This window comes from Nannospalax galili, unplaced genomic scaffold (genome assembly GCF_000622305.1).
Source record: "Nannospalax galili isolate Female #2095 unplaced genomic scaffold, S.galili_v1.0 scaffold311, whole genome shotgun sequence".
Classification (NCBI taxonomy): domain Eukaryota; kingdom Metazoa; phylum Chordata; class Mammalia; order Rodentia; family Spalacidae; genus Nannospalax; species Nannospalax galili.
Window position 1 is genome coordinate 3,432,726 of NW_008330298.1, and position 27,104 is coordinate 3,459,829.

Here is a 27,104-nt window from a genome sequence, read left to right on the forward strand (position 1 = left end):
GGCATCTCCAAAAAGCTGGGGTCTCCACTGAAACTGAGGCTACACCTTCAGCAATGGCATCTTCCTGCCTCTTGGGGTGCAACATCTCAGATTCTCCCCATGACCCCTTCAATCCTGGGATCTTCACTGCACTGAAGCTGCACTTTCACCTATGGCCTTTCCTGGCCTCTCAGAGTGCCAAGCCTCAGCTGATCTCTGTGACCCCTTCACGTTTTCAACACCAGAACCATGCAGGAAACTCTTACACATTACCAAGTCCTGCTTCCAGCTTGAGATAGAGGTGCAGGTCCCCTCTGTGTGCTGACCCTGAGGAAATACCTCCCAGAAGACTTCACCACAGTGATGCTGGTCTCTTGTTACTTACAGCTGATTTTTCAGCCCCAGCTAACCAACATCAACTGTCCCAGTAAAGCAAAGGTTTTACTTCAGGTTCTGGTCTCTTCTTAATCACAGCTGATTCTTCAACCCCAGCTGACCAGAACCCACAGATTCTTAATTCAAAATCTTACATGAATAGCCCTGATAGTCTCTGCTTCCCTTTGAAGCTTCATAGGCCAGGCTTCCATCCTGCCATCGTCTACAACTCTTTCGGCATAACTGTTCCAAGCTCCACAGCAACAAACTTTGAGCATACAATGGCTTTTCCAGCCCAAAGTTCCAAACACTTCCACAGTCCTCCCCAAAACACCAAGGTCAGGTCTGTCACAGCAATTCCCCACTCTCGGTACCAATTTCTGTCCTAGTTTGTTTCTTCATTGCTGTGACAAAACACTGACCACTACCAACTTGGGGAGGAAAGGGTTTATTCAGCTTACATCTTCCAGGTCGCAGTTCATCAGGGAGCCCAAGGTAGGAACTCAGGGCAGGAACCTGGAAGCAGGAGCTGGAGCACAGGCCATGGAGGAATGCTGCTTATTGGTTTGCTCCCCTGGCCCCTGCTCAGCCTGCTTTCTTATGCAACACAGGTCCACCTGCCCAGGGGTGGCAACACCCACAGTGGGCTGGGCCCTCCCACATCACGCATCAAGAAGACGCCCTTCAGACATGGCCACAGGCCAGTCCAATAGAGGAAATTTCCCAATCGAGGCTCCCTCAACCCAGGTGTGTCAAGTTGACACTAAAGCTGTCCAGCACAGGGTCTGTGCACATGAGTGCCAGTGCTTACGGAAGCCAGAGGCATCTTATCCCCCTGGAGCTAGAATTACAGTGGGTTGTGAGCCACCTTATGTGGGTCCTGGAAATCACATTCCAATCTTCTGCAAGAGTAGTACATGCTCTTGATTGCTGAGCTGGCTCCCCAGCTCTCCTAGATGATGTAGCAACCTCTGCCCTACTGTGTCTAGGGCCACTCTGCTTCCAGGCTTCCTCACTGGAGTTTTGCTTTGTAAGTTATGCTCTCTGGCTCCCCATCCCTCCCCCTTCACCTTAGTCTAGCACCTGTAGAAACTTGAGTAGTGAAGTCTTCTGTTTTATGTCACAGCTTCTCTTTAGTTTCTTTTCACCATCAGTCCCGGGGAATTCTCAGGAACATTCTCCCTGTATCCTGAAGCTGTTGGCACCTCACCCTAGATTAAAGGAACACGTAGAGTCAATGGCTGCTGAAGGCACCAACCATAATCTACCAAAGCTGTCACAGGTAAAATTCAACTCACCCAGCTCACCCATGATGCTTCATTTGGCTGTTTTGTAGGCAAAGAAGAAATGAGCCCTACCTCTCCTACTTTGGTTCCTGAGGGAAAAAGAAAGATGAAGTCAGCAATGGCTTTGCCCTTTGCTTAAAAAACTAGGAAATTCAAACATGGTCCCAAAGTTTTTTTGTTTATTTATTTATTAAATTTGTTTTTAGTCTTGGTCTGATCCAAATAATAGATTTGATACAAGTACAAAGATCACTCCATTTCCCCTGGAACCATATAAGTGCACTGTGCTTATTGGCTTCAGCTTTGGGGACTATTCAAGCTGCTGGCCTGTGAGTATCAGCTGAGATTCTTCTGCAGGGGCAACTCCATTTGAGATCAAATGGAGGGAATTTCATATTCTTTCACTGTATGTGTAAGGCTTCTCAGGCATATTTATCGCAAAATAGATGCGAGGGGCTTGAGAGTGTTGAGTTCAGGGTCTTAGGAGGAAGACAATGATTTGTGATTTTTCTTTGACACTAAGGGAACAGAACATGGAGAGATAGGTTCCAGGTGCTGGCTTTCCTAACAGAGGGTGAGTGGGCAAAAGCTGGGGCTCAGAAATCCACCCTTGAAGCAAAGTTTAACAACTGAATACCTGGGCTCTTTGAGGAGTAGTTTCTCTATTTGAACCTGAAATACCTGTAGGTATTTATATGCCCTGAATGCTCACATCTTCCCAGTTTCTGTCCGTGCTCTGGAGAAGGAACAAAATGCAAGGATGCCTGCTTGTTTTTTAGAAGGCAGAACTTGGAATATCTCCTGAACTTGGAGAGTGCCCAGTGATCATTATTAATGACTGAGACTACTAATACTGAAAAAACCTTGGAGTGGGGACTTCAACTTACAGCTCAGTCTGAAATGAAAGAAAATAGCACCCTTGGCTTTCCCGTGTGAGTAAGCTGGGGAACAGCAAGTGGATTTCCACCCAAAGTCTGCTTTGCAAAACCTTGTATTCCTGTGTGAACAATGCCATGGACTCATGGAAATTCAAGGCTGTAGTGTTGCGTTATGTAATAGTTGAAAACACCTGAAGATCAAGAATAGAGGCAGAAACCTCATATCCTTTTTGGCCAACTTCATTGTTTCCTCCCAACTGCATGCTCCCCTTTTTCTTGTGTCCACCAGAATTTTTGGTAGGGGTTGGAGGAGAAACAACAAGGTGAACATTTTGCTGTCAACTATGGATTTAGTTTACAGAAAGGTTCTCTGGAGAACTCTCCATAAACATATTCGGAGATATCCCTAGGTTCATTTTCAAATATCCTTCTGCTGGATAAAATCCTTGAAGAGGCTAGAGAAGTACTATTTTGCCAAATGAGTTTTGTCTTCTTTTTAGACTTTTCATTTAATAACTAGTAAAAGGAATAGATTGTCTGTTGTTTGTTTGATTAATATAGCCTATAGCTCTGAAGTGTGAGTTGATTCAGCAGGCCTGTATAGAGCTGGCCTAATGCCTTAACCAAAGGTCTTTTGCTGATGGCTATGAATGACAGTGAGGGTGAGAGAAGTATCAAATAACAGGATGTCTCCACACTGCATGCCTTGATTTCTTTACAAACCACTGGGAAATGGTTTGGATAGGAGACAAGCGTGGTGGTGGTACTTCCCTTGCATTTCCCCTTCATCATAGCCCAGGGGAGCTTTTCCTCCCACATGCCATTTGTCCTTGCCTAAAGATGTTCCCTAACTCTACTCAAGCTGGCCATGCCTTTCTCATAGATGCTGTGCAGATTTGAAGTGTGTATTAAGCCTTATAATTGCCCTCCCCCTGATGAGCTATGTGGTCTACTAAGTGATCAGGAGTGAAGAGCAAGATTGTGTTGCTTTCTTTGTCCCATCTCAGTAAGATTGTTGGAGGACAATATTGATCCTAAGTAAATTCTGATATTTGGCTCTTACTTCATCTAGGAAAATCCAGAGCTTCCACATTGTTCTCATCAGGAGGAAGGAGCAGGCGGGGGAGACAGCAGCAGTTTGACGAACTCAGCACAAGTAAAGATGAGTGATCAACAAGACGACGTGAAAGGTCAGGAAGAAGAGAAGAAGGAGGATTCTGCCTCTATCAAGACAGGAAAATGCCAGGAAAAGAAAAGGAAGCATTGCCAAATTGAAACCCAAGACGACGCAGATGTGCTTAATAAAGTCTCCAAAGAAGGTACTAATTATACTCAGGGAGAAAGCAACTTAATGTGGATGACTGGGCTTACTAGCATATGCTAATTACCCTCTATCTGAGGCCTCCTCTGGCTCTGGCCTCCCTGTGGCATTTACCAGCTGCGAAACCCCAGGGTTGCTGTGAGGTTTCCATGAGATCGTACATGACGCCCGTTTATACTGAAAATGCTGTATGATAATTATCATCGACAGTCAAGGCATCAGGTCGAGCACAGTAGCAAGTGATGATAGCTCATGCCTTTGCATGGTGTCACTTCCATTGAGGCCAAACCTCTCCCTGCCTTTATCCCTGTTCAGGAATGTAGGATGGGAGAGGTGTGGTCAGGTCTCACCCAATTGTGCTCTGAGAAGCAGCAGTTACAACTTAATAACTTTCCAAGAGAGATTGGCAGTGCCAAGATTCAACCCCAGCTTTGAAGACCTGGCTCAGTCCACAGAGTTGCTACTGCTGCTGCTACTGATGCTGAGGGAGGTACCTGTTGAATTTGAATGAAGTCCCCCGGATTTCCTGAATTCAAACTTCCTTGTCTGTGGGGGCTGCTGAAAACCAGTAGGAGTCTACTTCAGGGAACCACATTGTCAATACCCCAGGCAGCCACTAAATTAAATTCTGGGGGATTTGGAAAAAATGGGAGGTAATATTTTGTTTTTATCATATTAACCTAAATTTTGGAAATGTGTAAAATACAGAATATAGAGCATAGTCTATACCTACTTGTGAATATAATAATTTTAAGTGTTATATTTTGTAGCTTTTCTTTGAATCAATACATAATATATGTATATGTACACACACAGAAAATTTGAAAAACACCTTTTCTTTGTCTCAGAAGTACTATTCATAAAACTAGTGTTGCTCCAGTCCTAACTTACTGCTTTTTAATCACAGATCTTCCTGGTGATCATGTGGCCAAACCAGATCTCAGTATCCCACTTGTGTCTTTTGATGCATCTGACCTTGAATGTTCACTGTGTATGAGGTATGTGCTGTAGCTGTCACTTATAACGTGATATTTCCTCCTCTCTAGTGTATGGACCTCTTTGCTAGTGATTTACTACTGAGTTGGTTAAAAGTTGGTAAAAGTCTAGCACTGATAAAACGGAAATCCCATTTTTACTTGAGCCAACTGGTGTCCTCAGGTTAAAAACTGTTTTTCTTACATCTTTGACTCCTGACTTGGGAAGACCTGGAAAGTGGCAAGGGAACAGACTTCTCAAAATACAAAAACTGATGGGCTGCGAGTTGAGCATGTCTGTTATTTGGCCCTCATTGGATTTTTTTTTGTTAAATATGGCTATCTTAAAACAGGACATATACTTTCTAGTTGGTCGTGGCCCCATTGATTATATCATCAGCTTGTCTCATGTTCACATTACGTTATTCCTTGGTCCCAACAGGTTTTTAAACTTGTGGACCTGAATCTAAACTACAGGTCAAGAACTCAAGGCTTCAAAGGTTAATGCCAATGCTACAAACCTTTTCTTTGGAAGACAAATAGAAGCCTAACTAACTTGTGCTCCATGCTGTGGAATGAATAGCACTTAGTAGTACATGCTAGATATTTGGTCATGCAAGTTTCTTCCAACTAGTACCACATCATCTCTACTCTCTCAGATCACTGAAGAGCAGATTATTCACATACCCCAGCCCCACCCCCAAAATAAAAAGATGCTGTGATTGTGGTCTGTGTGGCTACCTCAAAAATGTAAATGTTTGTTTCATTGCATAGCTGTGACTTCATGGTTAAGAAAAGGTACTCTAAAGGCAGGGTTTGAACCCTAGCTCTTTGCACTTTACAGACTCCTTGTCCTACAGCAAGTGACAGTTGCTGCCACTATTTTCTCCTCGACAAAATAGAGAATAGTACAATCTGCTCCATGTATTAAGATTAATTAAGAAAAACTATTTAATGCCTAGAATAGGGCCTGGCAAACTATAAGTACTCCACAAATGTTAATTTATTTTTTCTTTCTAATCAGAGTTCTTTATTGTTAAATCCGTGACTTCTGAGGAAGCATTGAAATAGATATATGAATTCACTGAAGTAATATGTAAAATGGTGTGCATGTGTGTGTGTCTATTTCTAAGACAAAAGCATGCAGATTTCATTACTTCTCAAATGTGGCTATTTTCTACAAAAGCATTAAGAAGGAGCTGAGGTATTTGAACAAAGGTGGTTGACTCAAGAGATGTCAAAAGGAATCTTTTGGTTCACCACATAGTGAGATCCAGCTAGCAGAGACTCTTCAGAGGGATATGGATAGCTCAGTGGTAGAGCACTTGCCTCCCAAGCATGAGGCTCTGGATTCAGTACTCAGCACCACAAAATAGTAAGAATAATAATACCAGTAATAATACTGAAAAAATCTGTAGTAGTAAGATTTGTTCAAGAGCTTAGGCAGATCTCATAACAGTTCAGCAGATGGAACAAAGAAGCAGCCAAGACAAGCTTCATACATACTGTCAGGAGTGTGTTTAGGTGGTGTGGACAGGAGTGGGCTAGACTGTAGAAGCAGATTCCTTTCACCACTTCAGCCAGCCCCTCACAACAGAGTAGCAGGTGAATCATGCTAAAGCCAGGGTATGAGATAGAGGAAACCTGTTTTCAAGCAAAGAAATGGGCCCTGAAACCATCACACCACCATTGTGGCTCTAAGCTCATGGTGAGAGGTGTGGGGTAGATTTAATTTAGCTTCCTCAGAAAGTACAGGACTTTGTTCAACTTGACTTTCCTTAACACTCCTGCCAATATCCAGGCAACACAAAATCAAACATACAGACTCATCCTGTTTGTATTTTCTCTGTGCACTAAAACTCCTGAGCTTAAAGTTCTTTCATTCCCCTTCCTCTGCTTTTTTTCCCTTTTATCTTTTTGATCCCTATCATCACAAGGGACTTTGTAGAAGAGTTAGAAATTTAGTCCAAGAAATAAACACTCAAAGGGTAAGAACTCTCCTTCAAATTTTTACCCTTTGAGCTTAAAAGCCATTATGTCCTTTCTCCTGTCCCCCTATTCCATCTTTTCCTATGTACAGGCTGCTAAGTCATAGCTAGACTCATGCAATGATGCCATCCAGAGTTAAGGTGGGTCTTTTGCCTCAATTAACCTAGTCTAGATAACCTCTCATAGGCATGCACAGAGGCTAACCTAATCTAAAGATAATCTCTTACTAGTGTGCTAGAGGCTTGTTTTTTTTTTTTTCTCTCTCAGGTGATTCTAGATCCTGTCAAGATGACAATGGATATTAACTATATTAGGGTTTAAGCGTACAGAGAGTCTCAAGGGGCTGGACAGGTGGTTCATTAGTTAAGAGCACCGGCTGTTCTTGCAGGATCAGGGTTCGAATCCCAGAATCCACATGGTGGCATCCAATTCCAGGGGACTTGATGCCCTCTTCTGTCTTCCGTGGGCACTGCATGGCACAGGTGCACTTGCATACATGCATGCAAAACACATTTAAAAAAAGCAAAAAACACACACAAAAAGAGCATGGATAGTCTCAAGCTCTTGGACAATGAAGTTAAACATTTGTACCACCTGTGCAAGTTTCTATGATGAAATTTAGGCCTATGGTGTTGCACTGGGAGAGACAGGTTAGATCATGATTTATATACTCTGATTCTAAGTTTCACAGTGAAAGAATAGAAAGAGTGAATGGAAGCCAAGTGTGGTGGCACACACTTGTAAACTCAGCACTTGGGAGGTAGATGCAGAAATATAGGAGTGCAAAATCATCCTTGGGTACTTTGCAAGTCCAAGGCCAGTCTGAGTTACATGAAACCCTATTTAAAATAAAATCACATAAATGGAACAGTAATTGGAGAGTATGTTGATGAGATACCTTTCAATCTCCAAGTCTCCTTTGCTGAGTTGGGAGAGCTCTGCTGAAGAAAATTGCCTCTAACTCCAACACCTTAGAACTCTGGCCTGTACTCTTTAGAGGTTGGAATCCTCCTTAAGAATATGAATAATCTAGACATTGGGGTTCACCTCTGGGATGCTGTGAGCAATACCTTTGGGGTAATAAGGATGTTTTGAGATATGAATTGAGAATGTCTGATATTTGAACTGGTTACCTAATGACCCGGTGACATTGCTGACAAGTGAAAGCAGCACCTTTTTTTTTTTTTTTTTAAACAGCAGCAGCTTTTTATATAGCCTAGTTTTAGCTCCTTAAGTCACAAGGTATAGGATTAAGGAGGCAGTTCGTTTTTCATTCTTTCTCTCCCTCTCCCTCCACCCTTCCTTTTCCTTCTTTGCTCTCATTTGATAGCGAAAGAACACAATACAAGGATGTAACTGGTGGGAAAAGATAGCTATTTCCAGATAAGCCAAACATTTTATCTGGGCTGATATCTAACTGAAAGCATTTTTTTTACTATTGTTTACTCCATCACTCTGACAATGTAAAAATACTTTCTTGTGAGAAATGATGGCTCTGCTCTGATTTACAAATTTCTCCCTGCAGTGTTTTCAAAATCTTAATTTAATGGCAAAGGGACAGAAATTCTAGTATATATCTCTATCTTTATAGGTAAGGCTCTTTCTGTGTCCCTCTTTTTAGAGAGTGGAGGAAGGGAGAGAGGGAAAGTGTGTGTGGGCGTCTGTGCATCTACATACAGATGGATGGGTGAGTGGATGGATGATTGGATGGATGGAATGCGTTTAAAATATATGATTACATACAGTCCAGGTGTGTTATAGACTGGAGAAGAAAGAGGGGCTGGGGAGTTGTATTTGACTTCACATCCCAAGATATCTGCCTACTAACTAGCTATGTGATCTTGGGCAAGTTATCTAATCTCTTTGAGTTTTAATTTCCTCTGTAATAAAATGGAGCTAATCATAATGGTACACACACACACACACACACACACACACACACACACACGAAGTTAATTTAAATGAAAAACTGTATTGCACACAGCCAGAATATAGCAACATAAATATATTGCATTTGTTCCTATTTTACTCAGCCTGTGCAGAGTATCAGAGTAGCCCTAGGCAAAGAAGGGAATTGAGTATTTAACTATCTGTGGCTATATGCTTGTTACTTATCATTGAGGGATATTTTAATCATAACACTTGCTAAGAAGTCACTGTGTCTTTGTATGCTTCATTTATCTGCTTAGTAACAAGTATTTATTGCAATTTAACTATCTAGCTCTTTATTAATTTGCAGGGATTACATTCTTAAAAGAACAATAGGTCCAAATGTGAAGTTCTCAGGAAAAACAATATTCTATATTAGTATTAGATACAAATTCATAAATCACCACCATATTCATAATCCAATAATATGTAAACTATTCACATATGCTGAGTGTGGTAACACAGGACTGTAATAGCAGTACTTAAAATTCTGAGGCAGAAGGATTAGGAGTTCCAGGCCAGCTTGAACTACAAAGTGAGAACATGCCTTAAAAACAAACACAAACAAATAAACAAACAAACCAGGGGTACAGAGATGGCTCAGTTGTTAAAGAGCACTGACTGCTCTTGTAGAGGACCCAGTTTCGATTCTTGGCACCCACATGGTGGCAATCAGCAATCTATAACTCCAGTTCCAGGGAATCCAATGCCCTCTTCTGACCTCTGCAGGCATTTTATGACATGGTTGCACTTACATACATTCAGGCAACACACTCATATACATAAAATAAAAATAATAAATAAAATATAAAAATTAAAACAAACAAACAAAAAACAACCCAGGACTAGGATTAGGGTGTGGTAGTACATACTTCTAATCAGAGCACTTCAGAAACTGAGGCAAGAGGGTTCCCAGGAGTTTGAGGGCAGCCTGGCCTACATAGCAAGAACTTGTCTTCACAAATAAACAACCAAGACTTGGAAACATAACTCAGTGGTAGAACACTTTCTTAGCATGTTCAAGGCCTTGGGTTTTATTCTCAGAAACACACACACACACACACACACACACACACACGCATGCACGCACCATAAAGTATTCAGATGCACAGAATTCAAGTTACTGCGGAAATAAATATTCTAGTTTGGCAGTTCTACTGGCTTGATCACCTTAGTGATTCCTGAATCAGCTCCCCCAAATCACACTTCAGAAACACATTTTGAATTGTAAAACATGCAAAGTACATCAAATATACATGTTTTCTCAAAAATATTGTAAAGTGGATGCTCATGTAGTCACTCAGTTTAAGAAATAAGACATCATCAGGACCCTAGAAATGGTCTATATGCCTCTTCCCAATCAGGACCACACATACCTACTACCCCCAAACCACTATCTTGAATTCTGTCTTGTTTCTCTTTATACTTTTACCACCCATGCATGCATTTCTAAATGATGTCATCCAGCTTGGCCTAAGATTTAAAACTTATGCAAATTGAATTATAACGTATTCCATCAATCTGATTTCTTTCACTCAGTGTTAACATGTAGGTGAAGTTCATTTTTGTTAGTGCATAGCATCCCATTATATGACTGTGCCACATTTTATTTTTTCTGTTATAGGTGGATACTTACATTGGTCCTAGTTTGGAGATATTTTGGATGACCACTGTTTTTGCTTGCACCAGTGTTTGCCCATTTTTCTATTAGGTTCTGTCTTTTTCTTACTTGCAGTGGGAGCTCTAGGTATGGTTTAGATACAAGTGTGTTGCAAGCACTCTTTCCTACTATGTAGTTTGTCTGTTTTCTTTTATACTGACAATTTAGACTAGCTTAAAAATTCATAATCTTACCACAGCCAAAATTATCAATCTTTTCATTAATGCTTTGTTTTTTGCATGATTTTTTATTTTTATCTCTATATCCTAAAAATATTCTATTTCATGTTAATTTTTCCAGACCACATCAAATTGATTTTTGTGTATTATATAAAAGATGATCCACCTTCATTTCCCTGTATATATAGCCAATGGAGCATTTATAGAGAATGCTATTTATGCATTAAATATCCTCCCCTGCACCAGGCATGGTGGCACATACCTTTAATCCCACACAACACACCAGAGGCAGAGGCAGAGGTAGAGGCAGACTGATTTCTGAGAGATTCAGGCCAGCCTGGTCTACATAGTAAGTTCCAGGCCAGCTGGGGCTACTGGGAAACCCTGTCTCAAAAAGACCAAAAATTTCCTCCCCTGGCCTCCTATTTCAAAGTGATATATTTGTCATAAGTAAAAAATCCATGTCTGGGTCTATTCCTGGGCTTTCTATTCTGTTCCATGAGTCTATCTGTTCTTATGCTAGCACACACTTTTTTTAATCACCCTGGTTTTAGAATAAGTTCTGATGTTTGGTTGAGCAAGCCTCCTACATCCTTGTTCTTCAGGTGTGTCTTGGGTTTTAGCCCTTTGTATATCCTTATTGCATTTAGAAATCAACTTGCAAAGTTCCCCCAAACACACCAATAAATGAAATAACTCATTAGGATGTATCTGGACTCACTGTTCATAGTCTTTTCTGATAGATTCATTCCTGGGCACTTGATTTTTCAAAGCAGTTGCAAATATCATCTTTTTAAAATGTATTTTACAGTTATTGCTAGTATATAGTACTACAACTGTATGTATTAATGTTTAGCTAGCAATCTCACTAATTCTTTTAACTCTTAATTGCAACAGTCATTCATTATGTTTTATTATAGGAATGACTTACAATATGGACATTCTCTGGACAAATGATTTTTACCTAATCTTACAACCAAAAAGTTAATCTTATCTTAACTGTTTATAATGTAGACAAGCTCACAAACCCTTGTGCTTCTCTTGTGACATGGTCATATGGCCTTAATCCATCCTGACCCTTCCCTGTCCTCAACTTAAAATAATGTATGAATATATGTGTGTTTGTTGACATATCAAGTGCTGCGAACAGCACTTACTGCAAACAGAGCGAAATCGGTAGCATCGGTTTATGATTGTGTATGAATGTTGGTCCAAGTCTAGGGATCAGAAAGGGTAACATTCTCTAATAAGGGTTCAACTTTTACTTGTCCATTTCATGCTGGATAAAAATGTTCAATTAAACAAAGAGCACAGCTCCAAGAGAATTCTGAAGCGACAAGTTCTCAGCAGTTTGAGTCCACTCTTGGTCTTAAAATGAATGCTAAGTGTCAGACTGTTTTTTATTTTTTATTTATTTTTATTTTTTATTTTTTGCTGAAACAAGAAAAGGGTACTTTATTGCCTCAGGCATGAAAGGCTGAACTTGGTACTCCAGGGCCGGCTCACCAGCCCAGACTCAGGTGCCTTCTTTTCTGCTCCTAGTGTATATCTTACCTTCAAGCGCTCAAGAGGGCTGTTTGAGCTCCAACTGTCACATCCAACTTCCAAACAAGAAGGCAAAAGGTCCTGGGTACTCTATTGTCAGCTGAATCCACTTTTAAAGGATCTTTCCTGCAGGTTTCTCACATGTCTTAACTACCTACCCTGGTATGCAGAGGAGGAGGAACAAATGGTACTTAGCCAACTGTCCCCAGTAAATGTGGGACTATCAGAAAGAAAGGGAGAGGGGTACTGGGGACAAGGTACAGTAGCCATGGCACCCAGCGCTCAGGCAAGGTGGTCTTCCTTGAAAACTCAAGATCCCAAGATTCCACCTCACTTCCTTCTTTTTGCCAAACCCAACCTCCTGCTAAAGCCTTTAACCCAAATGTGCCTGGGCTCCATCTAGGTCAGTCAGCTGCTTGCTGAACTTCTCGGCTAAATCTGCCAATCATCTGGGGTTGGAGGCCTGGTCTCTTACAGTATTTCTTAATGACACTGCTCAGTGGAGAGAAGTGCTGATATGCAGAGACTGGCTGTCTCCTATCCTACTGGAGCCAACCCATGTGGACAGTTCATAGCCCGGCGCCAAGGTGAGACACTCTGCAGAGGAGGGGGGATCCATGGCTAGTGGCTCAGGGAAGACAGCATAGAGCAGCAAAGTCTGAAGGGGACTGAGGCCAGAGACAGATTCTATAGGCCTTTGCCACCTCCTAGGACATCAACCATTTAGCCATATGGTTCAGCAGCACAGGGAAGCCAGCCACAGCCACCACCTTCATGCAGTCACAGGACCATTATCTGAAGAAAGCCTGGCTTGTCCTCGGGGATGCATGATGTGGGAGCAGCATCAGGAACCCTTCTGACCTCCATGCACACTGACAGACAGGAAAAGTTCCTGGAGTTTCTTATTTTGCACTTGGGAAGCAGCAGCTGATCCAACGCTGGGGTCCAACAAGGCTTTCCAGATTTCACCAGCTCCTGAGGCCAGCAATGTGCACAGGTGGTGGATGGTGGGTTCAAAATGCTGAGGGCCCTTGTCCAGGGAGGAAGGTGTATAGCCCTTTGCCTTGGATCACTTTTATCCCCAGGCTGGCCCTAGGTTCCTCCCAACCTTTATCACTCTGGAACACCCACCTGCTGTACTCAGTGCCCTCCCCTATATAGCCTGGTTGTGGTCACAGCTCCTACCCAACTCCACAGTCTCTGGGCCCCCTACACCAGGCCCATCAAATCTACTGGGAACATTCTTTCTGCTGCATATGGTCCTTACCAGGTCTTCAGCTGAGCCTTCTGATGACACAGAAGGACAAAGTAGATCTCATCTCAGGAGCCTTTAATGGAGAGGTACAGAGCACAAGGCCCATAGGGAGAGGAAGGGGAATAAATAGTCATCTCCAAGTAGGATTGCACACACACTTCTCTTCCAGATGACTGGAGCAGAGCCCCAACTCAGCAGACCTGGATCATCATCAACGTCACCGTGTTATCAAAGGCCCTTGACTGGATTCGGTCTCCAGGGTTGTAGAACGGGTTGCACATCACATCTGTATAGGAGTTATGCAGCTTCTGGAATATACTGTGAATCTCATTGTCTTACAGAGCTGTGTTGGAGGAATCCACCACCATGACAAACTTCACCTTGGAGCTGGTCATGTAGCCATATACCTTGTAGTCCTCAGTCGGGTAGAACAAGCCCAGGTAGAGCTCCCTCTGGTACACCAGTGCCTTTCCCATGGCAGAGATCTCATCCACCACATCCAGGGATGTGTGCACCATGTAGTAGAACTTGAGCGTATATTCTGTGGGGGTGCTGCGGATGTACAGAGGGTAGTTCTCCTTGGCGATCACCACGATGCACATTGCCATGTTGGCAGGCCGCGTGCCATGTCCAGGCTGTTTCTTAATTAAGGCATAGTCAATAGCGTGGCACTGCATAGTAAATGCCACATTTTATAAATTCATCATTTATCATCATTCCATTGGTGAATAACGACAGTAGTTTTGTCTTTTTCCCTTTCTAATTCTCATACTTTTATCTTCTTGTCTACTATACTTGTTAGGCCCTCTATCATAATAAAGTCTTTGTAATTATCTTTCCATTATGACCAATTTAATTATTGAAGCTTATTAATTCTGCTAGATATATCAACCACTTTTTCAACAGAATTGTAACAATTTTTTTAAAGTAAAAAGTCAATATATGAAAGGTCTTTCTATTACTTCAGACTTTCATGTACTTGTTCAAAATATCAAATTCCTACTTCTACACGTGACTTGCTAAATATGGAACTGTAGCTAGTGGAGGTTTACTATATGCATGTTTTTTTTTTAAAATTGTGTGTTTGTGAGTGTGTGTCTGTGTGTGTGGAGTGTGTGTATGTGTGTGTGTGTGTGTGTGTGTGTGTGTGTGTGTGTGTTGTGTGTGTGTGTGTGTGTGTGTGTGTATACATGAGTGCAGGTGCCTGGGGAGGCCAGAAGTATGGGATCACTCAGGAATTGGAGTTCCAGGCAGTTTGAGCCACCTAGTGTGGTTGCTGGGAACTGAACTCAGGTCCTTTGGAAGAGCAGTATGTGCTCTTAACCGCTGAAACATCTCTCCAGCCCCAATATGTACATGTTTTTAAAGTTCCACGGTGACTTTTGATAATTGTGCTTGAAGACCAATGAAGAGAATGGCCTATGTACAGACTAGTAAGGATTTGTAATTAAGTGATTCTTAACCTTGATCTCACATTAAAACTGTCTGAGGGAGGGTCTTAAAAATTCCAAGGGCCTTTAAAAAACTTCTGGTCTGACTCCTAGTCCTACTTGATCTGGATCTCTGCAGATCCAGTCCTGTTCTTCTGAAGTTTTTAAAAGCTCCCCAGATTTTAGGGCCTGGTGTTTCTAGTAGGGGCAGGAGGAACCATTTGAGAGTGATAGTTATGCTCTTATCTAGATTGTGGTGATAGTTTTATAAGTATAGATACATAGAAAAACCTACCAGAAGGTGCACTTTGAGTCTGTTCAGTTGATTGTATGTCTATAATTCATCAATAAAAAAGCACTGTTTGAAGAAAAGGCTTCCCTGGTGAGTCTGATGTGCAACATTGCATGAGAATCATTGTCTAATAGAAATGACACATGACTGGAAGTAGAAAGTGGAGAGATGTTCATTTCTTAACAATTGACTGTAAACACTTAGACAAGTGACTTCACTCCCTTCAGACCTTCAGTTTCATCCTAGTTGGTGGATTCAGTTTCTTCTCAAGGACTTTTCTGTGCTGGCATTTTGATTTTTGCGCTCAGCCTGGCAGTGCAATCCAAGCTCATGGTGCACCTCCTGGCCACAGGAGGGCGCTGTTCAGCTGGTAGCCTCTTCCTCTCAAGTGAACACTCTAGGGAGGTCAGAATAAGCTGACCAGGTTTGTCTTCCTTTTTTCTGGGTTCATCATCTTGACAGATGTGAGCCCCACTTCTTAATAGTCATCATCATCTGCCTCTAAGAGGTGAAGTTGTCTTTACACAAAGTAAATCCATGAATCTCTGAAGGTGCAAACCATCTTTAATAAAGGGTCTCCAGATTGCTTTGAAAACACCCTCCTTTCCCAAAGCAATTGAAATAGGACCTAATTAAAGTAAGTCATATGTGAACATATTTATATGTGTGAGTAGATAGATAGATATATCCACATACTTTATATATGTATTGGTAGCAGTAACTGCATTAACAATATTATTTATTACCTCTAGGAAAATTATCTATCCACACAAAAGGCAAATAGATATTTGTTAGGGTTGCAGAAGCCTTCAGGCAGTAAATGTTACTTAAATGAAGAAAAGATTCAAGTTAGCAAACAAATCAAGTTTTCTCCGTGGTACTATGATGTACAGTGTGTGTGTGTGTGTGTGTGTGTATGTGTGTGTGTGTGTGTGTCTGTATGTGTCTGTGTGTGTCTGTGTGTGTCTGTCTGTGTATCTGTGTGTGTCTGTGTGTCTGTGTGCTTACAGTATACTCAGATGAACATGTTGACTAAATATTTTATAATGGAATCTGTTAAGACACTCTGAGCACTAATCTGAATTTGTCTTGGACCAAACAGGGAAAGATTAGAACTAATGTTGCAAAATGATTTAGCTACGTCCTAAACATTAATGAATGCATTGTTCCGTATATGGCTCAGAAATGAAAAGAAAACGCTTTCTAGAAGTATAACAGTACCAGTGATAAAAACAAAAAGAATACTATACCACAGGTTTTACAAATAGTTCTATGGAACTTAACCATAAGTGCCCCTGCCTTTTATTTTTGGTCTTATTACAATTTTCTTCTATTTTGTTTCCTAAATTTCAGATTATTCTATGAGCCAGTCACAACACCTTGTGGGCACACATTTTGCTTGAAATGTCTTGAGAGATGCCTAGATCATAATGCAAAGTGTCCACTGTGCAAAGATGGTCTTTCACAGGTAAAACACCATTTCTCTTTCAGTTGAGTTTAGCTTATTTTGTATTAACACAGTATTCAACTGGATCTTAAGCTACTATACTGTACTTGACTAAAATATACCCCAGTATCATCTGTTTATTTCTGCTGTCTTCTAGCCACCCTTCCCCTCTCCACAAAGTCCTTTGGGAAAATGAGGCAACATGTAGCTTTTCAGTAACTGTCAGTGATGAAATTAATTTGTGTTGGAAGCAAAAATATGAACTAGATGACAAGCATGGATTTTGGTTCTGATCCCAATGTGGCACTTCATAAACTATAATCTTGGGTGGAGTTTTGTTTCTTCTAACTTTGAACTATACAACTCTCATTTCTGCTAATCAATGATGTTGTTTATATGCTTCAAAGAGGCCAGCTGCCAGAAGCCCCTGCTGCCCCTAAAAATAACCCTCAAATATCTTCAGTGTCGTCTTTGTACAAATCTCAGGAACCACTATACTTATTAACAGATACTTGGCTACTTGTACAGCTCTGGGATTCCAGATTCCCTAAAATTAGCCACACAAGCTTATATCCTTATTTTCAAGTGGACTTTATGAAGTTTCCTATAGCAAAAGACCTAAGAATCTGTCTTGCTTTCCCTCCTTCAGAGACTTGTGGGTCTCACCTTAGAACCAGTATTAATGTTCTTTTACCATTATCATTCCTGAGGAGAGGTTGTAGATGCAATGTTATGTCTATAGCTAGGCATGTTACTGAGACTGTAGCTCAGTGGTAGAGGGCTTGCCTATAATTCACGAGGCCCTAGGTCCAGTCCCCAGTATTGCCAGGAAAAAAATTCCAGGTGTGATGGTACATGCCTTTAATCCTAGCACTCAGGAGGCAGAGGCAGGTGGATCTCTGTGAGTATGAGACCAGCCTGATCTACATAGAGAGAGATCTAGGTCAGGGGACAACAGGGAGACCCTGTCTTAAACACTACCACCACCACCACCACTAATAATAATAGAGCCAGGCATGGTAATGAATTCCATAATCCCAGAATTTGAAAGCTGAGGCAGGAGCATTATGCATTCAATGCCCAGCTGAGGTAAATAAATAGTGAGACTTTATCTCAGAAAAAAAGGACTATTTCTAGATTACTGTAGGTCCAGAGAAATCACATGTTGAGCTTTCCTTAACTAACATTTACACTAAGGGGATGGAGTGAACCCATCATCCAGGGTAGCCTTGAGGGTATGTATTGAGTTTGGGAAAGTGTCAAAATCATAGTTTTCCCTAGATAAAGACTTGGGATCTCCCTCTTTACAGATAAGAATCCCATGGTACTTCTGCTTTATACATTCATGCTGTGTTAACATTACAAAGTTCAGATCAACAGAAGGAAAAGTCTACCATATGCTCAGCATCTAGAGAAATCCACTGTTACCATTTTAGGAGTCCTCCTTCCTGGAGTTTTGTTTAGCCTCAGCAGAGGGATCACTTCCTTCTTGGATTGACTACCTCTTGAGTCACTGCTTTCCCCCAGACTGGGACTGGGCAATGTAGTCTGTTCTCCTGTTGTCAGGGAACAGCAGCGGATGATAAGGCATCCAGGAGGCAGATGCTGTGGGGTCTCGGACTCAAGGACTAAAAGATATTCTCATCTACCTGTTATTCACACAGGGCTACCCTTATACCATTCTGCAAAGTGGTATGTATTCCAATCATGTTCATTGTAGAACAGAGACACTCAGGATTGGGGAAGACACAAAATTGCTGGGTCCCACAGTGAACAATTCTCTTTAGATATTTTAATGTTCCATGTTTTGGATCATGTTATTAAATACCCACTACTTACAGATCCCTAGATGTGCATGTTATAGGGGTATTTGGGAGGAGAAAATTGGTCCAAGTCTGGTCCTAAAATTATGGCTTGTAATTTCAGTGATAGCTAGATGATATAGTAAAAAGGCAACTGGATAGTTACCTGAACTTGGCAGCTAGTGTGTGTGTGTGTGTGTGTGTGTGTGTGTGTGTGTGTGTGTGGTGTGTGTGTGTGTTTGTGTGTTATTTTAACTAAAGGTAAAAGAAGGCATATAGATTTGGCAATATTCAGGAACCAGACATTAAGCTGGGGTGGATGTAGGGCAGGGCAGGAAAGGATCCATGAACATTGCTTTTTGGTTCCTAAAACTTTAAACAAGATTTAATATTTATTTTTTATTTTATGTGTATCTATGTGGGTGCACATGTTTCATATCTCATGAGTGGAAGTCAGGACAAAGTTCAAGAATTTGTGATTTCTTTCCACCGCATAGGTCCCAGGGATTGAACTCAGGTCATCAGGCTTGGCAGCAAGTGCCTTTACCCCTTGAGCCATCTGAATGGCTTTCCCTTAACCCTTTGACTACTGAGTTTTAGAACATTCCAGTTAAAGCTTAGAAACACAAGGTAAGAAAAGTGAAAGGGGCTAGCTTGGTGGCACACATCTTTTAATCCCAGCACTCAGGAGACAGAGGCGGGAGGATATCTGTGAGCTACCCAGTGAGTTCAAGGACAGCTGGAGCTACAGGGAAGCCCTGTTTCAAAAAAGACAAAAAACAAAAAAGAAAAGTGAAAAGGAAGTGAATTTTCCTCTTTAGTTCAGATATGAACATGATCTGAAATTCAAAATTTACGTTATCTGTGAGCTCTTTTAAAAGTTTAAATGCAATTTGTCCTTTTTTAAAAATCATTATTTTTGTCTTTTTAAGACAGGGTCTCCCTGTAGCCCCAGCTGTCCTGGAACTCACTATGTAGACCAGGCTGGTCTCAAACTCACAAAGATCTGCCTGCCTCTGCTTCCCGAGTGCTGGGATTAAAGGCGTTCGCGACCACGCCTGGCCTTAAAAATCATTTTTAATTGTAAAGGTAATCAATTGCATATGCTTTTCTTGACAAAATAGACACTTTAATATCCAGAGGATATGTATTGTATTGTGAACTACTGGCTCCCAAATTGTGGGTCCAAATTACTACAATACATGAGTGGTTTGACTACGATATGGGCTACATCAGAAGTCCTCAGTGTTTTCTCTGGACTGTATAGTATCTCATTAGCTTATTTCTCTGATAGTGCTTGCCATCAAGAAAATATAGCAAAAATGTAATAATGGAGGAGATGATAGCTAAATTCCTGCCAGAAGAACTCAAGGAACGAAGGCGGCTTCATGAAGAAGAAATGGAAGAGCTTTCTAAGTATGTCTATATGTGTTTCTATTTTCTGTTTCATGCATATCAGCTCATGGAAGCTGAATGTATACATTTTTCCTAGCTCAGTTCAGTGATACCATACTGATAATTTGAAATGGCCATGATAAGATTATTTACACCATGAAAGTCAGCAAACATTACAAACTGCCCTCTCCCATCCCACTGAAAAGCAGTTGTTAAATATTCTCCAGCATGCCTCTGAAGAAGCATAAGCCAAACCACGGGATCATCTGATGCATCTCTGCAGTAATAATGGTGTGTCAGTGGCAGGAGTAAATTGAAGTAGCTTAATCAGGGAACCTCATGAAACACTCAGAAGACAGACTTCAGATTGATAAGCAGATGCTAGGAGGTTAAAAGCATTGGCATTAGCCGTATCTGGGGTGAAGACCCAGTTTTGTCACCAAGTTAGTAGGCTTCATGGCTCTAGGCAGGTTATTTACCCTTTCTAGGACTCAGTTTCTCCACCAGTAACATGGAGATGATAACGTTTATATTATGAACTTTTTCTGAAGGCCCAAATGAGTTGGTTCAATAAGCACTCAATACATGGCAATACCACCTGTACTTGCTACATGCTTTCTCTGCCACACACAGTGTGAGAGGTGAAGGGTTGGGATGACAACATAATTGGATCTCCAAGGGCTCTGCCTGTTGTTCATTTCACAGAAGAAGCAGGAAGTAATTGCTAATTCCTGTCCCTCTGCTGCCTGCACATTCCTGCTCCCCAGAAGAATCCTCACAGCATTCTGAGGGTGAGCTGCTTCCTGAGGGCAAAAATCTCTTCTGCTTGTATGCTCACCCCATAGAGAACATTTCTAAACTCTGTCTCCTGTTGTTCTGCATGTGCCTCTCATTTTCAATGATTTTTTTCTTCAGAAACTAGAAATCTTTGTTTCTTGACATATTAAAATCATTCAGGACATTTTAATTTAATTAAAAAAATTCTTTATTTAGCATTTAACTTTTCTGAGTCCTTTTCTCAACCATCACATAAGGTTGAATTAAATACTGGAATATACGGAAGGGTTTTCTATTTAAAAGAACCTCAAATGTGACCCTTTCAAGATTTCCGGATGAACTTACATTTCTTGGTAGGGTTAGATACAGATGTTCCTGTACTGGATTTACTAGATGAATAAGAGAACCAAGATCCAGGAAGAGCTGGCCCAGCTGGGGATTCCCCAGTGGGCCATATGTCTGAATCTTCAAAAGTACCCATTGAAAAGGAGACCCATGTGCCCCAATTCCAGAGTTAATACATCAATATCTCTGGAGGTGTGTTTGCCCAGTCATCTGGAGTTGTGTTCCCTATTATTTTGATGTACAGGAGAATTAGAATATCACTGGGAAATATTACTGCTGGCTTTCTCTCCATCATTCCTCCTCCTAGCTGGGTCTGTTCTGAATGTTCTCTGAGAGGCTTTGTAAGTTTGAGATGCATGTTAGGACTTTGCAGAGTATTTCCCACTGCCCCTCTGCAGGGCTAAGTACAGTTATAGCATTAGTACCCTTCTTCATACTGCCAACAGAGTACCTGAACTAGTCAATTTGAGCAGAGGAAGAAAGGAAGGAAAGAAAGAGGAAAGGAAGAGATGAAAGAAAGTGAAAAGAAAATGGAGAATGGAAGGGAGGGTACAGCATAGCTGTCACCCACAATTTTAAAGTAATAGAGAAAACACAAACCAAATTCGAATGTGTGCAATGCCAGTTTTAATCTTTCAGATCTTAGACAAGCTTCTGTACCTGATAATTTGGCTGAGCCTACAGCATCAGTTGCATTTCAGTTTTTTTCTGTCAGCCATTAAAATTTGATAACGCCTTGCTTTCCCCCAAGGGAACTACGTGATGACATTTGACCAAATTTTTTGTTTTCTGCCTTGTTGATTTGAGATCCATTTCATCTGCTCTTCCTGACAGCTTACATAAGAATGTACCTATTTTTGTGTGTACCATGGCTTATCCCACTGTTCCTTGTCCCCTGCACATCTTTGAGCCTTGTTACCGCCTGATGATTCGGAGATGTATTGAGACAGGCACGAAACAGTTTGGCATGTGCCTTGGAGATCCTGTCAAAGGGTAAGTGAGGAGACCTGGAGTCCAGGGAGGTTGAGTAGAGAGCAACTCTGTTTTACTTTGGTGTGCTTCTAGAGGTGGAGGGCAACAAGATCATGAGGTAGGCCGGTTCAAACACCAGAGCATCTGTAAAGATTACAGTCCCTCTGGTGCTTACCTTATTGTAGAAGAGGCTCCCTATTTCAGATAACCCTGGAGGTAACCTTTTGTTAAGCAGGTGATGCACATTATAAAACTTGTCTTATGGGCTGAGGATGTAGCTCAATTGGTAGAGTGCTTACCATTCATGAAACCTTGGTTTGATCCCCACCACTACATAAACCGGATGTAGTGGTGCATACCTGTAATCACAGCATTGGAGAGGTGGAGGCAAGAGGGTCGGAATTTCAAGGTCATTCTTTACTACATATGGAGTTCAAGGATAACCTGGAATATAAGAGACCTGGTGTTTAAAAAAAACCCAGAAACACATAAATAAATAAATCGTGGGAGTTTAGACCCTAGAGCCAAACTGTTCGGTTTTATGGTTGAGCTCTGGTCTTGGATCACCTTTGATTTTAGGCAAGTTCTTTAACCTTTCAGTCTCCAGTTTCTTTATCAGTAAAGTGGACATGATGATATGCCTGTCTCATTGGGTTTTATTTGTTTGGAGAATTTTGAGTTATTGACACACATAAAGCACTAAGCACAGTTTCTGGCTGGCTGAGTCCGTTTAGAATAATGTGACAGAATACTGTAGACTAAATTATTTATAAGCAATAAAAGTTTTTTAGATATAGTCTCATACTGTAACCCAGGATGACTTGGAACTCATGGCAGTCCTCCTGCCTCAGCCTCCTGAGTGCTAGGATTAGAGGTATGAACCACCATACACAGTTTTAAGCAATAGAAATATATTTCTACAATTATTGAGACTGTGAAATCCGGGATTAAAGTGCCAGCATCTTATAATGGTCATTTTTGTACTGAGGATTCAACTCTAGGCCTCGCACATGCTAGCCAGGTGCTCTACCATTGAGCTATATTCCAAGACAGGAAGCCTTGAACTTATGAGTCACCTGTCTTGTCCTCCTTATAACTAAGACTGCTATTGTGCCCATCATGTTCAGCCCTTGATAAAGGCCTTTATTGTTGTGTTATAACATTGTAAAAGGGCAAAGAGAGAGTGAGAGAAAGGGAGTCCAACCTTCCCTTTAATAAGAAACATACTCTTGCAGCAATTAATCCATTCATTCGGGCAGAACCCTCTTGGCTTGATCACTTCTTAAAGACCCCACAATGGCAATTAAATTTCAATATGAGCTTTGAGGGAAACAAACATTCAAACTATGGCTGGTATATGATATATGCTCAGCAAATGGTAGCATATATATTATTATGTTCAATTTTTTTGCATAGATATTACCTGCTGTATAGTTGCAGCTGTAGACCAAGGTACAAGTGAACAAGTTGAATTCCTCTAACAAACAGAACAGGGTATCAGAAACGGCTGGGGTCCAGTTCAGGAAAAATAGACCTTATCAAGGATCCACTTTCTTAACTTCATTCTTAATAAATAGGTTTGCAGAATATGGCTGCCTCCTAGAAATCAGAAATGTCCAATTCTTTGCCGATGGCCGCTCGGTGGTTGACAGCATAGGCAGGAGACGCTTCAGGGTGCTCCATCAGGGCCAACGAGATGGCTACAATACAGCAGACATTGAATATATTGAAGATCAAAAGGTAAGGCTTGTGCCAAGAAACCCAAAGCTGAGTCATCACTGTAGCTAAAGATGATTGCAAAATGATTACTCAGAATTGTCTTGAGGCCTTTTGGATTTCTAACCAAATTGCTGCAGCAACATCAAATGCTCCTGGACTGCTGTCCAATGTGAAATGTCAGTGAGAACATTCAAAGTCCTCACTCTCCCTGCTGAGCTGCTGAGTTGCACATAAGAAATGATTGTCGAGACTAAGCCTCTGGGATATTCAACTGAGTTTGGTCCCTGCTGGTGACAACAGAGGCTCTATCTGGAGTGGGGTCTAATTGATCTATGCATAGTTTCCAACTCATTTGTTTTGGGATTATTGTAGATTCATATAGACATTTGCATTTAAAAATATTTTATTTATTATTTTTATTTTATGTATATGCATATATTACCTGCATGTAGGTAGGTGCACCCATGTTGTGCAATGCCCATGGAGGACAGAAGAAGCTGTCAGATCCCCTGGAACTGGAGTTACGGGCAGTTGTTAGCTGCCATGTGGGTGCTGGGATTCGAACCTGGGTCTTCTGCAAGAACAGTCAGTGTTCTTAACCACTGAGCCATCTCTCCAGCCCCATACATTTGCATTTTAAAATGTGCAACTTGGCCAAGAAGACTCTTCCTAAATCAGTCGCCTACCATCCCCTAAAGCAAAAAACTCACATGTCCAGTTACTCCTTAGCATCCTGAGCTAATAGGTAGATGAAGAGGTCAATAATCCCATGTTCATTCATATTAACTGTGTAGTAGATTAATACATGACCAATGAATAAATATATTTTACTTTGAAGACATACTGAGGCACCTATGTCTGTCTTCCCAGTGAGCAGTAGAAAGAAAATCAATGTAAAAATGAAAAAGGCAGAGGTGTAAGCAACCCAACTCAAGATTACCTTTCCGTATGTCTTGCTGTTTCAGTCACCCTCGTCAGCTGAACACTTTTCCTCCTGCCTTCTCTGACATATTTGCACACAGCTCAGCTCCTAACTGCTGAGTGTTCCGTATCTTGCACTGATAGGTGAAGGGAAGGCAGGATGGATGCTCAAGAGCGTCGGGTGACAAAAACAACTTCGACAGAGATAGAGAAGGTACAGAGTATTTCACTTCCATTTAAATTTTTCAGGTTCAGGGAGACGATTGTGCTGAACTCGTGGGATTACATAACTGTGTCTATGAGCAAGCCTCATCGTGGTTTCATTCACTCAAATCTTCTCTGAAAAATCGGATACTCAATCATTTTGGTCCAATGCCGGAGAAAGATGTGGATCCCCAGGTATATAAAACACCTTCTTAAAACAGATTGCCCTACCATATTGGAGTGCCCTGTGTTTGTGATTAGATGGGTGTGTGGTTGCCACCAAGCAGGTTAAGTGCAGAGAAGACAAATCCAATATGGTATTGCTTAGCTGAGTTGTGAGTATCATGGCTATGACCAAAAGGATCGCAAGTCAGAATTGAGGTAACTAAGATAAAGTGTAGGAACTTGGATCTAAGACAGATAATGACAGATAAGTGAGGTGAAAGAAAAGGAACCCAGATACCCCTGACAAAAGAACATTTGATGGGAGTCCAGAGTCACACTATGATGATGTCAGAGTGATAGGAATCATGCAGCAGCCAGGGTGTAAGAGAGTTCAAACCAAAGGCTACCACTTCCAGCAATGCCATCCTCCATTGCTGTATAAGCAAGGAGGTAGGATTATCTACCCTACAGTATTCCATTTCATATTCAGGCCCATCTACACTTAGCCCTGCAAATCTAGACCCTTGCCATTCTTCATCTCGCATGAACAGCTCCTATAAAAGCTGACCCTGAGGAAATAGTTCATTAGACTCTACTAGAGTGGTCTTTTCCCTTGGAAACAGATTTGGTTTCTTTGTGCACTTAAGCTGCAGCTCTGAAGTGCTCTAGGAAAGTGGAAAGAGTTCAGATTCACCAAGCTTTGTTTACCTGGTTTAAATCTGGGAATGTTGGGCAGAATTCCGGTTTGGGGAACACTTCCTTCCTAGAGCAAGGCTGGAGAGATACTAAGCAGATATTCTCTTAATGCCTCCTTTCCCCATAATCTGAGCTGGCTCTCTCATGTGCTCACTCCTGTAACTTCTTTAATTTTTTTAACTTATGCTAATTCTTAATTCTCTCATAATAGAAAAATTGGAATATGTATACTCTGGCTTTTCTGCCAGAAGACTGTCCTGCTTATCTTTCTAACAATGTAACCTTGAGTAAATAATTTACCCTTTCTCTACTTTTTCTAAAATCAGAGTGGTTCATTAGGAAGGCTCTAAGATTCCCTCCTTGTCTTACATTGGGAGACTCCAAAACACATGTCTATTTCCTAATGGGCTGAAGTGTCTTGCTTTCTCCAGACCACAGAGCAGCTCCTTTCCCTCCATACAAAGGCATGAGTTTTAAAGAAAGGCCAGAAAGTACTTCCTGGTGCCCCAGGGCCTGGCTCTGGGCCACGATGACTCAAGACTACAGTATAATTCTGAACAAGGTCATGTTCAAGCTTAATATTCCCTTTCACCTGCTGGAACATTCTCTCCCAGTTAGGCAAAAGATAGAGATCAGCAATGCTAACCACATCTCCCGGCTGCTTCAGTGTGATTCATAAGGGCTTAATGACATAGCAAGCCCAAATCATTTCCTTTCTTCTTAGCTTTGTTATCATGTTGCTTTGGTGGTAGCAGTACCAGCAAAAACCCATCCTATTTGCTGCATCTAATGCTGCAGTCCCAAGCAGTTCCACCAATAAGAATGCTCTACCTACATAGGAGAGTTCTTAGAAACTGCCACAAGTTTTAACATTAGCTTACGTATCAGTTCGTAGTCCTGAGAAAGGAAGTTCAGAGTATCAGTGCGATATCCAAAGCTGATTGTAGGAGGGGAGAGCACATTGCATACTATAGTGAGGGACAAAAGACAATCCAGATGGAGCTAGAGACACAGAGAAGCAAAGAAGGTAGGGACATTTGGGGAGAAATGACATGAAGCGATTTGAAGCCAAATAACCTCATGTGTAAGGAGTTTGAGCAGAATGTGGTTCTCTACAAGTTGAAAACCAACTTTTTTTTAATTTTAAAGCTATTTTACTTAAAAATTTGTATTCTTTGAAAGTTAATTTAGAAATATATATTTTTTTATTTTTAAATTTTTTTTTACAATTAAAGTTATAGTTTTAACAATATACAAAATGTTACAGTAATTCAGATTTTTTGGCATAATGGTTACAGATTTGATAAATACATTTTATATCTCATAATAGTGATGAAGATTATACAAAAGCTATTAAAACAATTATGAGAATAAATTCAATTGTCACTTAAATATCTAAATCTATTTTCCTTTGCATTCTTTCAGAATGATTTGTTCTTATTCTTTACCTTAATTTGAGGGACTTCAAGAAGATACTTGTTTTTTTTTCATACAGAAGAATTCATTCCAAGGCAATTGACATTGAGACGTTTTTACATGCATTTCTAATCTCTATATACATGACTATCA

The 27,104-nt window shown here is 41.1% G+C and overlaps 1 protein-coding gene and 1 pseudogene across 3 annotated transcripts in view; one reads left to right on the forward strand and one right to left on the reverse strand.

The window, feature by feature from the left end:
• The window catches only part of Lonrf3 (LON peptidase N-terminal domain and ring finger 3), a 46,731-nt gene that overhangs the window by 11,844 nt on the left and 7,783 nt on the right, over positions 1 to 27,104 (forward strand). The window contains exons 4-11 of one of the 3 annotated variants that reach the window (XM_029568922.1): positions 1,481 to 1,636; positions 3,591 to 3,837; positions 4,747 to 4,837; positions 16,446 to 16,560; positions 19,636 to 19,757; positions 21,693 to 21,851; positions 23,408 to 23,570; positions 24,720 to 24,869. In XM_029568922.1, the coding sequence (XP_029424782.1) occupies positions 1,481 to 1,636; positions 3,591 to 3,837; positions 4,747 to 4,837; positions 16,446 to 16,560; positions 19,636 to 19,757; positions 21,693 to 21,851; positions 23,408 to 23,570; positions 24,720 to 24,869 (1,203 nt within the window). The remainder of the gene's footprint in view (positions 1 to 1,480; positions 1,637 to 3,590; positions 3,838 to 4,746; positions 4,838 to 16,445; positions 16,561 to 19,635; positions 19,758 to 21,692; positions 21,852 to 23,407; positions 23,571 to 24,719; positions 24,870 to 27,104) is intronic. The other 2 variants (XM_008843946.3, XM_029568919.1) reach the window with 2 other exon arrangements.
• LOC103742827 lies at positions 13,460 to 14,120 on the reverse strand (annotated as a pseudogene).